Here is a 17,811-nt window from a genome sequence, read left to right on the forward strand (position 1 = left end):
TCATCTTACTTGGAGCTCATTGAGCTTCTTGGATGTTTACATTATATCTTTCATCACATTTGGGAAGTTTCATCAAATTTTCATCCATTATTTCTTCACTCATTGGCACTTCTGGGTTGATGGCTTCTCTGGCTCTAAAGCTGGGATATGTAAGTAAAAACAAAACACAGGAATTACTCACTATTCTTCTGTCCTCTGCTCCTGAAGTCCCTCACCAGACTACCTTCTTCTTTCTGCTTTTTAGGGCCTCTTATGCTTATTTTGTGTAGAATACCCAGGATTTTCAGTTGTACTTAGTGGGAGGGATAGAAGAAGTACTTTATCTTCCTAGAAGTGGAAGTCTCAAGATAGCTTTATGTCCACATATATACTGTCTTTGGTGTGTTGATTAAATATTGATTTCAAGTATGATTCTTTTACTTAGCTAAAAAACAAGAAAAAACACTTGAAAACAAAGAAGGAAAGAAATTCTACTATAGCAAGTAATCAAAACACCAGAGAAGAACCAGAGGTATTCACTGACCTGGTTTTTAACAGTTTTTGAAAAATGGTTGCAAGAGAATGGCAAGTTGTTTCCTGTTACACTTTCTATCCCCAAATTTTTGCCCTGGGAAATGTTAGTGATTAAAACTTTGCTTATGTTATTTGCTGTTTATAAAAATATAAGAGAACCTTGACAGATGAGAAGTGGATTTTATTAATAGGTGCTATAAATTTCACTTTTACTTACTTTACTCTGAGAAGTATTTGAGGTATCTTACAAAGATACATCTAGGATAACTAGAAGAGATAAATTAAAATTAAGAAAAATTAAATGGCAATACAAGAGTGTAAGAATAGATGGTGCTGAGAGATTGACTTCTACCATAACAGCATGAGAAGCTCTGCAAATTCATTCACCTAACAAAAATTGGTGATACTAAAAGAACACAACCACTGCCCTAAGGGCAGATAGCAAATGAAAAACATCTATTTGTGAAAATTTCCTAAAATTTGGTAAAAAGAAAACAGTAAGAGCTTGTGGCATTTGAAGCAAGATTCCTTCCTCCCCCTCCCAGTTCAGTGAGACTGAATCTCCACCCCAGACCAGCACAGCCAAGAACACAGAACCCCCTCTCTCCACTCATGCCAGCCAGAGGGCTGTCTTCCCAAAAGGGGTGGGGCATCAGTAGTTCTTATCCCGCCTCCAGCTACCTGTTGCTGGGGCTAAGTTCGGAGTGAGTGCAGCCAAGAGGTGGGGGCTCCCTTCTTCTACCCACGCTCCATTCAGGAGACAGAGATTCTGCCTGGGGTGCCGCATTACCCAGAATATTTTGGCCCTAATCACCCTTACCTTAGCTTGTGAAATGGTGATATCACACTAGAGGCAAATAGAGAAGACCTGAGACTGCTGCCCGCTTTCCACGTACAGCTCAACTCCTAAAGTGGGTGTCACTGAGAGAAGAGTGCCATTGTCCCCACCCCCAGCTCCAGAGACAGGTCAGAAATTTTGCCTTTGGGGAGAATCAGACAAAAACAGATAGTTTTTAAGAATTTTTATTTGAAATGTGTGTAGGAGCTCTGCTGCATCCTTGACTTCTCCATTGTTAACATCTTGCCTGTATCATGATACTATATCGACACAAAACTGATGTTGATCTAGTCCACAGCAGTTATTCAGATTTTATCAGGATGCACGCACTCATTTGTGTGTATTCCTCATAAATTTTTAATTCTAGTCTTTAAAGCACATTGTTATGTAATATTGCATATTTTTATATTGTTTGTAAATTGTGCAATCTAAGCAATGTGAGTATGCTTGGGAGAGGGCCAAGATTATAAAAAAGTTTTTGGTAAACAAACTCTCTAATTGATCTCAATGTGTTAAGTCATTTGCAGAACCCAGTAACCGAAGTAGATTTTGTTTGGAAGATTGTTTTTTTATTGTTTTGTATGTAGATTTTGTCAGACACATATTTACTCTTCATAAACATCTCCACATAGTGGCTTTTCTCCTCTACCCAAGCTATATTTCAGGCAAAATATAGTAAACTCCTTTACATTAAAATATTTATGTATTTTCCCCTTGGTTGATTAGAGCTTCAAAATTGTTATGAAATCATAATCTGTATTTAATGTTGGATTTTCCAGGTGGAAAACAATTATCATTTGGTTATTTGAAAAGCTGCATACATAAGTGCTCTTATAAACTAATAGGAGTTCTTAGCCATTGATCTTGAAATTTAACAGTCTTTGGCAAAAAGAGTGAACAGTGTCATCTTAACCGAGTTTAATGCCTAAGGACAACTTAAATTCATGCTCTGAATTATTTCTTAATTGTTTGTAAGATATCCATACATCCTGAAAACAATATTTGTAAGTTATTTTTAAAGTATTTTAGGTAACTATATTTCATACCTGGACATTCTCAATAATTCAGAAGACTTAAGCAAAAACAAACAATTATAGATTACTGTGGTTAGAATTGGGAGATCATGTTCATAAGGAAGGACACTGGCCTGGTGATTTTCTATAGGATGAATGGAATAGTTTATAATGGCTTATAGCATCATTTCAATGAAGGGAAGAGGGCTAAAAATAACATGGAGTTCATCGAATCAAGTGAATTTCTCTAGCCTAATTTCACATCTTGTCTCTCCAAATTCTGATTATATAGTATTGCTTTTAACTTTGTGTAATTTTTTCTAGAATATTTCCTTTCTCTCTGCCTTCAGTAATCAAGTTTTTATTTTTATACTTTCCTCTCATTTTTATGATTCTATCAATTTTTTTTTTGCTGCCAATTTTATCTACAAAAAAAGGGGGATTTTAGTTTTTAACTACTCCATAGTCCACTTTTCATCATGAGTTGATATGGATAACACGTTGGCAAAAAAATATTGATGTCCTCAGGTTTTTTTTCCCCTTTCTAATGCCCATTCAGAAAGCTCTTTATAATATCCACATACCACAGATGCAGAAACAAAAGTTTGGAAACTTTTTAAACAAAAGTTTAAAGTGTTTTCATGGTTACGTGATTTGTAGACTATTCAAGATTAGCTGTTACAATTCTGTAGTGTTTTGTGTCTCATTTAGTGTACCTGGTCATTATTGGCAACTCCTTTTTCAAGGTAGAAAACAATATGTGTATGCTCTTCCTTACTATGGACTTCTACAAAATATTTTTCATCTTTTTTATATAAGCACAGTTTTGTAATCAATTATACATTTTTCATACAATTTTATATATTTTCACTCATTTCATATTATCTTCCTACATCTTTATTTTTATTTCATTAAGTGAGATTATAACCATCCATTTTTTGTCTCTTATTGTAAATAAATTCTTATGAAGTGAAAAAGATTTTTAACTCTCTTTAGTGCCAAAATAACCATATCAATATTTTCTTCTACTCATTGTTGCAGGAGAAAAGTAGTGTTATGAAAGGTATTAGAAGGCTCTGTTTTAAGAGGTATTTTTGCCCATTCTAAACCTATGAGGATAAAATGAGAAATGTTGAAAACTACTATACCAAAGATGATACAGGAAATATACTTCCTTTTCATGTTTATAACATATTGTTTTCCTTCTGGTTCTGTGTTCCATTAGGTTTGTGATAAAGGACATTTAGTGCAAAGACACAAACAATCAAATTCTGATGTGAAAGGTAATGTTCTGCTTGTACTCTCTCTAGCCAATTAATGCATTTATTCAACACTTTCGTGCCACAGCTTTGAGGTTACCACTGTGCTTGGTGCTAGGGACATTAAGTAGTATACTATTACCATTTCTTACCCCCAGGAGCTCATCTTTAATAGGGGGAGAAAAACAAGTAAATAAACAAAGTGCAGTGTTACAGGTGTAATGCCAGTAGTCTAGACAGGGCTCCAAGAAAACGCAAAGAACAGAAGGTTGGAGTGAGTGGGCCATGTACTTGAGGGATCTCTCTGATATGAGAGATTTTTCCCCAAACAGAATATAGGGATTTTGTTTTAAAAACCATCTTGTTCCTCTCATTTCATAATTTAATAGAGGATGATCCCAGGAGGGAAATAAAATTATGGACCATTTGCTTTTGCTAGAATCTGCTAAGTTGGATATGAATTTGACTCTATTTGAGATGACCTAATTAAAAAAAAAATATATATATATGTATATATGTGTATATATATATATATATATACACATACACACACACATACATACATGTGTATATATATCCATTTAGTTTATGATCTAGCAAGCTAACTAGAAATAGAAATGGAAATAAGAACCACACCAAGGAAAGGGGAAAATTCTAACTAATGTGGTTAATTGATTTGAACTTTAAATTAACTACTCTTTCTCATAGTGATCATCCAAGCAAATCACTTTTTTTTAAATTTTTTTCTAATCTTTGTTTTTGAGAGAGAGAGAAAGAGAGAGAGACAGAGTGTGAATGGGGGAGAGGGGCACACAGAGGGGAGACACAGAATCTGAAGGAGGCGCCAGGCTCTGAGCTGTCAGCACAGAGCCAAACGCGGGGCTCGAACTCACGAACAATGAGATCATGACCTGAGCTGAAGTCGGATGTCCAACCAACTGCACCACCCAGACGCTCCCCAAGCAAATCACTTTTTATATATAATGTATTCCTCTGTTGAAAATTTAATACCAAAAATTAGAACTGAAAAGCACACTTTAGAATACTTACTTTAGATCTTTTTCTACATCTGTGCACATACTATTAATCACAGAGTGTTCATGTTGTTTTGCAATCTACATTTTCATTTAAAATTGAAGTATATTATAAACTCCTTTACATGTTACTAAGTGGTGGCAAAGTATTCCATTGTATTTGTTAAACATTTTTGCTTACATTTTTTTCTATTACAAACAATAACAAAGACCTTAAAACTCCATATTTGTGTATATTCTTATTTATTTATACTAGATTCCTAGAAAGGAATCGCTGACCTAAAGAGTATGGACATTTTTTTATACTTTAACAATAAAAAGCAAAAATGTAACAAAAATTCATAATATTTGAGAACTGTGCTAATTGAGCTAAGCTATTTACATTATCTTCTAGCCTTTTTGTTTAGAAAAAGATAAAAAATATGAAGTGTAAAAGACTCAAATTATTTTCATGCTACAAATGATCTTTTATCATCTTTTCTAGCTACAAACCCTGATGTATCAGATGACAGTATATTTGATTATTTCAGAAGACCATTCCCTAATCAAGGTTTAGGTGAGTAAAATAGGAATAGAGGCAGTAATGAATCTACATGTGAGCTTTTTAACCATGTGTGTCTGATCAAAATCTACATGTAAGTAACTAGCTTGTCTTCAAAATGGATAGCCAAGAAGCAATTCGCCTTCCCAGAAATTAAGACCTCAAATTTTTATTTTTCTCTCAAGCCCAAGAAATTTGTAAGGGAAGCCAGTAGAAATTCATTACATGTCAATTTGATTCCTTGTAATTTTATCTGTTCAAAAAACAAAAAGAATATTCATCTCATTATCTAATCTCTTCATTCCCATCACATTGAATCCTAAAGAGAGAAACCTTGAGAGTCCTCTAGTCTTACCTATTCATTACAGTATCCAGCCTCATCCAACCTTTGAGTGAGGACACTTGGTGACAAGTAGTTTACCCAATTGTACAGTTCATTCTGTTGCTTGAGAGCTATAGCATTGAGAACATCCTTTTTCTGTTAAGCTAAAAACATGTGTCCCTATAAATTTCATCCACCTCTTTAATTACACAAAACGAAGAGTGAAGTAACCTTAAAGGTAAATATTTCTGATTTTCCCTGATTCTCCTTGAAAAATGCAATGTCTCTTCCCCATAGTAGATGTTAAGTATTTTTTTAAGCAATCATTTATTTCCTTGAAACTTTCCTTCCATTTCTTTCAGCCATCCATAATACAGCATGATTCAAGTCCTTTACCACATGATGTTTTTCTTTCCTGTCACTCTGTCACTGTTCAAGCTTGACTGAAACTGAACACAGCACTGTAGACGCCAGTTAATGAGTATACAACAAATCATCACTTTCATTTGCTTCTTTCTACACCCTAGATTCCCATTAATGCAGTCTAAGGTTGCATCTGTTCTTTTGGAAACTATCCTAAAACATTGATAAATTGCATTTATATACACTCAAACGTATAAAGTTTGCTGCTGCTCAGTGTTGTCTCCTCCATTTTCTACTTCTTCAATTGGCATTTTGATTCAATGTTTATTGAACCAAATTTATTTATTTATTGGGTCTTAAATTTATTCCTGTTAAGTTAAATCATCTTAGATTTAGCCTTTCATGAACTCTCGATCTTAAGTGTGTCATGTCATTGTACTTGCTATATATATATATATATTTGTGTGCGTATACAGATGGACATATCTCTATATACATTTGACCTCTTGTCAGAGCTTTAAACTCTTGTATTTAACTCTCTCGTAAACATCTCCACAGAGATGTCCCACATATCCAAATTCAAATTCATCTAATTCCACACTAAATGCTGTTCCTCCTGTATTCTCTGTAACCTTGGTCACAGTATTAGATACAGAACCACCCGTTTTAACCTAGAAACATGACAGTCTTTTTTTTCCTTTCATTTCCATCCCTCAGATCCAGCCACTGAATCCAACTGATTTTACCTCATAATCTCTGTATCTCCTATTATGTCATCATTCTTTTCACTCATCACCTGTTTACAAGGAGATTTCTAATTGGCTTTCTTGCCACCAATATTGTCATCCTAATTCCGTCTTTCTTACTACCATAAAAGTGATCTATCAAAAACACCAATCAGATGATGTAAAACTAGTATGTAAAGCCTTTCAGTAATACCAGTTTCCTAATAGTGGTTGAAGTTGGCACAGTCCTAAGACTTAAATTTTTTTTTTGGCTTTCTTTTTTTTTTAATTTTTTAAAATTTTTTTTTCTTTTTTTTTTTTTGAGACAGAGAGAGAGCATGAGCAGGGGAGGAGCAGAGAGAGAGGGAGACACAGAATCCGAAGCAGGCTCCAGGCTCTGAGCTGTCAACACAGAGCCCGACGCAGGGCTCGAACTCACAGACTGTGAGTCGGTGGATGCCCAACCGAATGAGCCACCCAGGTGCCCCTAGGCTTTCTCTTTTTAATTTTTTTAAAGTGTATCTATTTATTTTGAGAGAGAGAGAGCACAAGTCGGGGAGAGGCAGCGAGAGAGGGAGAGAGAATCCCAAGCAGGCTCCACACTGTCAGTGCAGAGCCCGATGCAGGGCTTGAACTCACAAACTGTGAGATCATGACCTGAGCCAAAGTCAGACACTTAACTGCCTACACCATCAAGGCGCCCATTTTTTTTTAACTTTTAATTTCAAAATAATTTCAAGAATAGTATGAAGAACTATGTCTACCTATATTTCCCCAACCCATTTTTTGTAGACATGTTTATTCCTAAACAATTTCAATACATATTTTCCAAGAACAAGAATGGTGTCTTACATTAAAATCAAGAAATTCAATTTTGATGCAATACTATTTTATATACTACAGTTAAATTTTGCCAAATGTAGCAGTAACATCCTTTAGAGCAAAAATTCTCCCTGATTCAGGATCACAAATTGCATTTAAAGGTCACATACCTTTATTCTCTTTCAATTTGGAACAGCCCCTCAGCTTTTCTTTCTCATTCATAGCCCTGGCATTTTTGAAGATCATGGGCCAGTTGTCTTATAGAATGTTTGGCTTTAAAATTTTAATGTACATGAGAATTACCTGGGGAGCTTATGGAAACCCCAGCTTCTGATTCTGAGCTGGTCTTTGTTGTCAGCCCCTGAATCTACATTTTTATAAGGCACTTCAGATAATTCTGATGTTGGCAATTAGCACACCATACATTGTGACTCACCACTTAGGAGACTATAAATGAGAGATGGCAAAAGGCCAAATAGTTAGGACCTAGCCCATCCAACCCTTACTCATCCTGACTAGCTTTCTTTCTTTTGATAATATTGTTAGTTCAAAAGGAAAAGATTTTTTTTTATTTTTTTACATTGATTTATTTTTGAGAAACAGAGTGAGACAAAGCGTGAGCAGGGGAGGGGCAGAGAGAGAAGGAGACACAGAATCTGAAGCAGGCTCCAGGCTCTAAGCAAGCAGTTAGCACAGAGCCTGATGCGGGGCTCGAACTCACAAACTGTGAGGTCATGACCTGAGCCGAAGTCAGACGCTCAACCGACTGAGCCACCCAGACGCCCCAAGAAAAAGATTTTCTGACAACCACTAGCTACCGCGCAGAAACCAGATTCTATAACATGATGTACAAGAACTGCAATGAACTGGCTCCTGACTACCGCTCCAGTTTTACCCCTTGCCATTCTCTGCCTTTTACTTTAGACTTCAGCAAAGATAATCTTGTAACCTCAAAATCAGTCTTACCTTTTTGCCTTTCCTCATGCCATCTCCTGTGCTTGAAACTTAATTCTCCCTCTCTTCAACTACATTAGCTACTCATCACTTAAGGAGAAAGTATCAAATTTTAGTAAGACTCATATACAGTTTATGCTCAGATTGTTCAGAGAAAAGGATCAGATCCAGCCTAGAAATCTCAGGGCATGTTTTTTTGAAGAAATTGATACTTAAATTATGATGCGGTCTTAAGTGACAAGTTAGACATTTAGCAAGAACAGAGAGTACCTTCCTTGAATTCTTAAAAAAAAAAAAAAAATTGTTGTCAGTGGTTTTGTGATCTTATGTGTAAATTTTTTCCTTACTTGAGATGTAATATGTCCGGGACTGGAAATAACCCATTCGAAGCCTTTTGACTTCTGTCATCTCTTACCAATATTTAGTCTCCTCTTTCTAGAGAAAAGAAAACTCTATTTGATAGAAAAGACAGAAGCAACTTAAGAGCTGAGGGATTCTGCTCTTTGTCATCACTCAGGATGATTATCATTAAAATAATCCCAGAAGATCAGATTTAAAAATTGTGATAGATTTTCATTCTGAATATAGCTAAGTAAAATTTACATCTTTTTTATAAGTTTTTTGAAGTTTACTTATTTTGAGAGAGAGAGAAAGTGAGCAGGGGAGAGGCAGAGAAAGAGAATCCAAAGCAGGCTCCATGCTGTCAGCACAGAGCCCAAAGCAGAGCTCAAACCCATGAACCGTGAGATCATGACCTGAACCGAAATCAGGAGTCAGAGGCTAAATTGATTGAGCCACCCAGGCACCCGGATTAAAATTTACATCTTGTTGTCAATATTTATTCATATCTTTTTTTTTAATATTTTTTTATTTTATTTTTTATTTTTTAAAATTTACATCCAAATTAGCATATAGTGAAACAAAGATTTCAGGAGTAGATTCCTTAGTGCCCCTTACCCATTTAGACCATCCCCCCTCCCACAACCTCTCCAGCAACCCTCAGTTTATTCTCCATATTTTTGAGTCTCTTCTGTTTTGTCCCCCTCCTTGTTTTTATATTTTTGTTTCTCTTCCTTTATGTTCATCTGTTTTGTCTCTTAAAGTCCTCATATGAGTGAAGGCATATGATTTTTGTCTTTCTCTAATTTCACTTAGCATAATACCCTCCAGTTCCATCCACGTAGTTGCAAATGACAAGATTTCATTCTTTTTGATTGCCGAGTAATACTCCATTGTATATATATACCACATCTTCTTTATCCATTCATCCATTGATGGACATTTGGGCTCTTTCCATACTTTGGCTATTGTTGATAGTGCTGCTATAAACATGGGGGTGCACATGTCCCTTCAAAACAGCATACCTTATCCCGTGGATAAATGCCTAGTAGAGCAATTACTGGGTCATAGGGTAGTTCTATTTTTAGTTTTTTGAGGAACCTCAATACTGTTTTCCAGAGTGGCTGCACCAGCTTGCATTCCCACCAACAATGCAAAAGAGATCCTCTTTCTCCGCATCCTCGCCAACATCTGTTGTTGCCCGAGTTGTTAAAGTTAGCCGTTCTGACAGGGGTGAGGTGGTATCTCATTGTGGTTTTGATTTGTATTTCCCTGATGATGAGTGATGTTGAGCATTTTTTCATGGGTTGGTTGGCCATCTGGATGGCTTCCTTGGAGAAGTGTCTATTCATGTCTTTTGCCCATTTCTTCACTGGAGTATTTTTTTGGGTGTTGAGTTTGATAAGTTCCTTATAGATGTTCCATTTATCTGATATGTCCTTTGCAAATATCTTCTCCCATTTTAGTTTTGCTGATTGTTTCCTTCGCTGTACAGAAGCTTTTTATTTTGATGAGGTCCCAGTAGTTCATTTTTACTTTTGTTTCCCTTGCCTCCGGAGATGTGTTGAGTAAGAAGTTGCTGCAGCCAAGATCAAAGAGGTTTTTGCCTGCTTTCTCCTCGAGGATTTTGTTGGCTTCCTGTCTTACATTTAGGTCTTTCATCCATTTTGAATTTATTTTTGTATATGGTGTAAGAAAGTGGTCCAGGTTCATTCTTCTGCATGTCGCTGTCGCAGCACCACTTGCTGAAGAGACTATCTTTATTCCATTGGATGTTCTTTCCTGCTTTGTCAAAGATGAGTTGGCCATACGTTTGTGGGTCCATTTCTGGGTTCTCTATTCTGTTCTATTGATCTGAATGTCTATTCTTGTGCCAAATATTTATTCATATCTTAACTCACTTGATGTTTTAACCTTCCTAACAGTATTCCTCTATGTCTCAGACACTCTCTTATAATCAGTCTTTGTTAAAAAAATCTCCTTTCCATCTTTGTTCATGTTTTTTTAAGGATCTGATGGCTGTCTGCTTCCCAGAAGTGTCAAGTTATACTAGTCAAAGATTGTACTAGATACTAGGATACAATGGGAAATATAGTCTGTTCTCAAGAAGCAGAAAGTGACAAACAGGTAAAGAGACAGCAGAAATATAATGGGATAAGTGCTACTTGCTGTGTTACAGGATTACGTAGCAGTTGTTTGAGGACAGGGGTGTATGAGACAAAGTTTCTCAAGAAGGCAATTGTTAGGATTCCAGGGGCCAAATATATAATCATTTTTCTTTACCAAGATCTGAATCTATTAAGAATTAAGACAAAATACTAGCAAATTGAATCCCACAACATATTAAAAGGATTATGCACAATGACCAAATAGAATTTATCCCAGAAATGCAAGATTGTTTTAACATATGAAAAGTAAACAATGTAGACTTCCAGGGAAGATAGTGGAGTAGGAGGACCCTCTGATCACCTCATCTCATGGATATAACTAGGTAACACCCACATCAGTGTAAATAACCCAGAAAACAACCCAAAGATGTGCAGAACAGATGCTCCATAGCTAAGTGTAGAGAAGAGGACATATCAAAGAGGATAGGAAAGGCAGAGACAAGGTCAGGAGCTAAATAGATGGGTGGGACTGTTTGCTGTAGGGAGGAATGCCACGAATGTGGAAAGGAGAGAGTACCAGACCCTCACACCAAGCACCCCAGGCCTGGAGAAGCTGCAAAAAAACAAGAGGGGCATAATTTTGCAAGTTCTTATAATCAGCAGAGCTTAATACCTGGAACTTTAAAAATCAGTTGACTCAACTCTGGCAGAGCAAGGAGGGCAATAGGAAACTCAGTCCACACCCTGAAAGAGACAGCACAAGAGCCTCACTGAGATACAGCATAAAAGTACCAGTTTGAAAAACGCATGGGGTATACAGGAGGGAGATTTGTTTACTCATCTCAGAGCATGTGCTAGAGGGGCAGAGATCTTTGGGGGACTTCTCCTAGAATAAAAGAGTTGGTGGGTGCCATTTCCTTTCCCCACCTCCCAGCCTAGACACATGGACACCTGTGGGAAACAGTATAGTGCCAACACTCACTACATAACTTACTAATGGTGTGCCCCACCCCCACATCCTCCTCCAAACACAGCCCTCTAACCAGACATTAGCTCTAGATTGTCTCCCACAGCAGACCTGCACAACCCTTGCTAACACCACATGAACTGCCCCTGCGTTCTCCTCCAATACAGTATTGACAGGAACCCACCTAAAGCAGTGCTACCGGCCTGAAAGGATACATGCAGTCATGACAGAGACCAGCACCACTCCAAAGTGACCCCTACCCAGGGGAGACTGGAAAATAAGCACATACACCAGTCCAACTGCAGCCCTAGCAGTGTGCTGGGGGCAGACATGCAGTCTGACAACAAGGGCCCATCCACCAGCCAAAGCTTCTCAGAGGACAACACAGAGAAAATGCCCAGCAGTTTGGTACTACAGTATCTCTGGCAGTTGCCTTGTCTGACTCCAACTCAAGCCCAAGGCAGCCTTGACTGGCACACCAGAAACACGGGGAAGAGACTCTACCCACAACAGGCAAAGAGAGCCAAAGCAGATGACTAGACTGGAGGCAGAAGTGGCTCAACCACAACAGTAGGGTGCACAAATAGATATCCCTCAAGCACCAGGTTCTGGTGAACGAGGGACACTGCACTGTAGGGCACTACAGAGCCCCTTCTTCATAGGCCACTAATTTTAAGAGCAGGAGATGCAGCTGACTCCTAACACGTAGAAATAGGCTCAGAGAAATATGTTCCAAATGAAAGCACAGGGCAAAATCACAGCAAATGGAGGTAAGTAAATGCCTGATAGAGAACTTAAAGTAATGGTCACAAAGATACTCACTGGGCTTGTGAAAAACATGGAGGGACCTCAGTGATACCCTCAACAAAGAGATGGAAAACCAACCAGAGATGAAGAACTCAGCTGAAATTAAAAATACACTAGTTGGAATAAATAGACTAGAGGAAGCAGAAGAATGGATCAGAGACCTGCAGAACAGAATAATGGAAAGCAATCAAGCTGAACAAGAGAGAGAAACATAATAGAAATTGAAATTAGACTAAAAGAACTCAATGACACCATCAAGGATGGTAACATTTGCATTAATAGGGAATCCCAAAAGGAGAAGAGAGAGAAATGGGAGCAGAAAATGTATTTGAAGAAATAGCTGAAAAGTTCCTGAATCTGGGGAAGGAAACAGAAATCCAAGTACAGGAGGCACAAAAGACCCCAACAAAATCAACCCAAGGAGGTCCACACCAAGACACATAATAATTAAAATGGCAAAAAGTAGTGATAACAAGAGAATTTTAAAAGCAACAAGAGAAAAGAAAACAGTTACATACAAAGGAAGCCCCATAAGGTTATCAACTGATTTTTCAGCACTTTGAAGGCCAGAAGAGAGCAGCATAATATATTCAAGTGCTGAAAGATAAAAATAATATTCTAGCAGTCAGTTATACTTTACCCAGCAAGGCTATCATCCATAATGGAGAGATAAAGAGTTTCCCAGACAAATAAAAGTTAAACGAATACATGACCACAAAACCATCCTTGAAGAGATATTAAAAGGGAGTCTTTGAGGGGAAGGAAAGACCATAAAGCAGGCATGAGAAAAGTAGGAAATACAAAAGCAATAAAATTAAGTATAACTATAAAAGTCAGTCAAGGACTTCACTAAATAAATGTAAAATATAATACCATATGTCTAAAATGGGGGGAGAGGAGTAAAGAATGGGTTCAAAATTAAGCAACCATCAATTTAATATAGGCTGTTATATACATAAGATTTACATACAAAACTAATGGTAACCACAAATAAAAAATCAGTAAGAGATATGCAAAAAGAAAGAAAGAAAGAAAGAAAGAAAGAAAGAAAGAAAGAAAGAAAGAAAGAAAACAGAATCCAGGTATATTACTAAAGAAAGCTAGCAAACCATCAGGGAAGAGAACAAGAGAAGAAAGGAACAAAGAAGAACTACAGAATCAACCATAAAACAAGTAACAAAATAGCATCAATTATTACTTTGAATGTAAATGCTCCAAGGGTAAAAGAATGGATGAAAAAGCAAGACCCATCTGTATGCTGCCTACAAGAGACTTGTTTCAGACCTAAAGACACATGCACGTTGAAAGGTGAAGGAATGAGAAAACATTTATCATGTAAATTTAAGTGAAAAAAGCTGAGATAGCAATACATATATCAGAAGAAAATAGACTTTAAAACAAAGATTGTAATGAGTCAAAGAAGGATACTATGTAATCATCAAAGAGAAAATCCAGCAAGAAGATATAACAACTATGGGTATTCAGCAGCTAAATACATAAAGCTGCTGGTAACAAAGTAATCAATAGTAATACAATAATAGTAGGGGACCTGAACACCCAATTTATATCAGTGGTAGATCATCCAAACAGAAAATCAACAAAAACACAGTGGCTTTGAATGACACATTGGCCCAGATGGATCTAACAGATATATTCAGAACATCCCATTCTAAAACAACAGAATACATGTTCTTTTGAGTGTACGTGGAACATTCTCCAAAATAGATCACATATTGGGCCACAAAACAAATCTCAACAAATTAAAAAGATTAAAGTCATACCATGCATTTTTTCCAACCACAATACTATGAAACTAGAAAGCACCCTCAAGAAAAAAAATCTGGAAAGAACACAAATACATGGAACTTAAATAACATGCTACTAAACAATGAATGGGTCAGCCAAGAAATCAAAAAGGAAATCAAAAAAATATATGGATACAGGGGCATCTGGATGGCCTGGTCAGTTAAACGTCCAGTTCTTGATTTCAGATCAGGTTGTGGGATCGAGCCCTGCATCAGACTTCATGCTGAGCAGGAAGCCTGCTTGGGATTCTCTCTCTCTGCCTCTGCCCCTCTCCCAGCCTGCTCACTCACTCTCCCTCTCTAAAATAAAATAAAAAAAAAAATGGAGACAAATAAATATGAAAACACAATTTTCCAAAATCTTTGGGATTCAGCAAAAGCTGTTCTAAGAAGTTTATAGCAATATAGGCCTACCTCAAGAAGCAAGAAAAATCTCACATAAATAATCTGACCTGGGGCGCCTGGGTGGCGCAGTCGGTTAAGAGTCCGACTTCAGCCAGGTCACGATCTCGCGGTCCGTAAGTTCGAGCCCCGCGTCAGGCTCTGGGCTGATGGCTCGGAGCCTGGAGCCTGTTTCCGATTCTGTGTCTCCCTCTCTCTCTGCCCCTCCCCCGTTCATGCTCTGTCTCTCTCTGTCCCAAAAATAAATAAACGTTGGAAAAAAAAAAAAAATTTAAAAAAAAAAATAATCTGACCTTACATCTAAAGGAACTAGAAAGAATAGCAAAACCAAACCCAAAACCAGTAGAAGGAAAGATTAATAATAAACATTAGAGAAGAAATAAAATAGAATCTAAAATAACAGAATAGATCAGTGTAACCAGGAGCTGGTTCTTTGAGATCAACAAAATTGAGAATACTTTAGCCAGTATTCTCATCAAAAGAGAGAGAGAGGACTCAAACAAAATCAGAAATGAAAGAGGAGAAATAACAACTTATACTTCAGAAAATACAAAGCATTATAAGACAATCTAATGAAAAATTATATGCCCACCAATTGAACAACCTAGAAGAGATACATCAATTCCTAGAAACCTATAACTTCCCAAAACTGAATCGGGAAGAAATAGAAAATTTGAACAGATTGATTATAAGCAGTGAAATTGAATCAGTAATCAAAAGACTCCCAACAAATTCCAGGACCAGATGGTTTCACAGGTAAATTCTACCAAACATTTAAAGAAGAGTTAGTACTGACTCATCTCAAACTATTCCAAAAATATATATGTATATAGAAAGGAAGGAAAGCTTCCAAATGCGTTCTATGCAGCCAGTGTTAAACTGATACCAAAACCAAGTAAATACGCTACAAAAGAGAATTACAGGCCAATATGTCTAATAAACACACATGCAGAAATCCTCGATAAAATACTGGCAAGCCAAATCCAACAATACATTTAAAAAATCATTCACCACAGTTAAGTGAGATTTATTCCTGGAATGCAAGGGTAGTTCAGTTTTCACAGATTAATCAATGTGATACATAAATAAGAGAAAGGATAAAAACTATATGATCATTTCAATAGATGCAGAAATATCATTTGACAAAGCACAACATCCATTCATGATAAAAGACCTCAACAAAGTAGGTTTAGAGGGAACATACCTCAACATAATAAAGGTCATATATTTAAAAACCCACAGCTAACATCATACTCAAAGTTTAAAAACTGAGAGCTTTTCCCCTAAGGTCAGGAACAAGACAAGGACATCCATTTCACCACTTTTATTCAACATAGTACTGGCAGTCCTAGCCACAACAGTCAGACAACAAAAAGAAATAAAAGTATCCAAATTTATAAGGAAGAAGTAAGCTTTCATCATTTGCAGATGACATATTACTATACATAGAAAACCCTCAAGACTCCACAAAAGAACTACTAAAACTGATTAATGAATTCAATAAGGCCACAGGATACAAAATCAATACACAGAAATTTGTTGCCTTTCTACACACTAATAATGAAGCAACAGAAATTAAAACAATCCCATTTACAATTTCACCAAAAATAATAACATATCTAGGAATAAACATAATTGAGGTGAAAGACCTGTACTCTGAAAACTATAAAACACTGATGGAAAAAACTGAAGATGACACAAATGGAAAGATACTCCATAATCATGGACTGGGAGAACAAATATGGTTAAAATGTCTATACTACCCAAAGCAATCCACAGACTTAATACAATCCCTATCAAAATGCTAACAGCATTTTTTTATAGAACTAGAACAAGTAACACCAAAATTTGTGTGGAACCACAAAAGACCCTGAAAAGCCAAAGCAATCTTGAAAAAGAAGAACAAAAGTAAAGGTATCACAATTCCGGATTTCAAGATATACTACAAAGCTATAGTAATAAAACAGTATGACTGGCACAAGAATAAACACATAAATCAGTAGAACAGAATAGAGAACCCTGAAATAAACCCTCAAATATTTGGGCAATTAATCTTCAACAAAGGAGGTAAGAATATGCAATGAGAAAAAGGCAGTCTCTTCAACCAATGGTTCTGGGAAAACTGGATAGCTGCATGCAAAAGAATGAAACCGTACCGCTTTCTTACACCATACAGAAAAATAAACTCTAAATGGAATAAGGACTTAAATGTGAAACTGAAACCATAAAAATTCTAAACTAAGAGAGCATAAAAAGTCTACACTAAGAAAACATGTGAGAACCGAAACCATAAAAAGTCTACACTAAGAAAACATAGACTTAAATGTGAGAACTGAAACCATAAAAAGTCTACATTATGAAAGTCTACACCAAGAAAGACATTGGCCATGGCAACATTTTTCTAGATATGTCTCCCGAGGCAAGGGAAACAAAAGCAAAAATAAACTGTTAAGACATCAAAATAAAAAGCTTTTGCACAACAAAGGAAACAATCCACAAAACTAAAAGATAACCCTCTGAATGGGAGAAGGTATTTGCAAGTGGCATATCCAATAAGAAGTTAGTATCCAAAATATATAAAGAACTGATACAACTCAACCCACAAAACAAATATTCAATTAAAAAATGGGTAGAAGACATGAACAGAAATTTCTCCAACAAAGACATATAGATGGCCAACAGACACATGAAAAGATGCTCAATATCACTCATCATCAGGGAAATGCAAGTCAAAACCACAGTGAGCTATCCCGTCATATGTCAGAATGTCTAAAATCAACAATATGAGAAACAACAGGTATTGGCAAGGATGTGGAGAAAGGGGAACCCTTGTGCACTGCTGGTGGGAATGCAAACCAGTGCAGCCACTGTGGAAAACAGTATGGAGATTCAAAAATGAAAACCAGAATTACCATATGCTCCAGTAATTCCACTACTGGGTATTTACCCAAAGAATATGAAAACACTAATTCAAAAAGATCTATGCAGCACCCCTATGT

The 17,811-nt window shown here is 36.6% G+C and overlaps 1 protein-coding gene and 1 long non-coding RNA gene across 2 annotated transcripts in view; one reads left to right on the plus strand and one right to left on the minus strand.

The window, feature by feature from the left end:
• Positions 1-17,811, plus strand: part of AGBL3 (AGBL carboxypeptidase 3) — a 70,499-nt gene that overhangs the window by 37,487 nt on the left and 15,201 nt on the right. Inside the window, exons 13-15 of the mRNA XM_047095331.1 lie at positions 425-511; positions 3,590-3,647; positions 5,142-5,213. Of these exons, the coding sequence (XP_046951287.1) occupies positions 425-511; positions 3,590-3,647; positions 5,142-5,213 (217 nt within the window). The remainder of the gene's footprint in view (positions 1-424; positions 512-3,589; positions 3,648-5,141; positions 5,214-17,811) is intronic.
• The window catches only part of LOC124523556 (uncharacterized), a 73,956-nt gene that overhangs the window by 22,256 nt on the left and 33,889 nt on the right, over positions 1-17,811 (minus strand). Inside the window, exon 2 of the long non-coding RNA XR_006965029.1 lies at positions 10-140. This is a non-coding gene — a long non-coding RNA (uncharacterized LOC124523556). The remainder of the gene's footprint in view (positions 1-9; positions 141-17,811) is intronic.

Source organism: Lynx rufus, unplaced genomic scaffold (genome assembly GCF_022079265.1).
Source record: "Lynx rufus isolate CCGP_SWC_20201006 ecotype Redwood Valley unplaced genomic scaffold, mLynRuf1.p SCAF_4, whole genome shotgun sequence".
Lineage (NCBI taxonomy): Eukaryota > Metazoa > Chordata > Mammalia > Carnivora > Felidae > Lynx > Lynx rufus.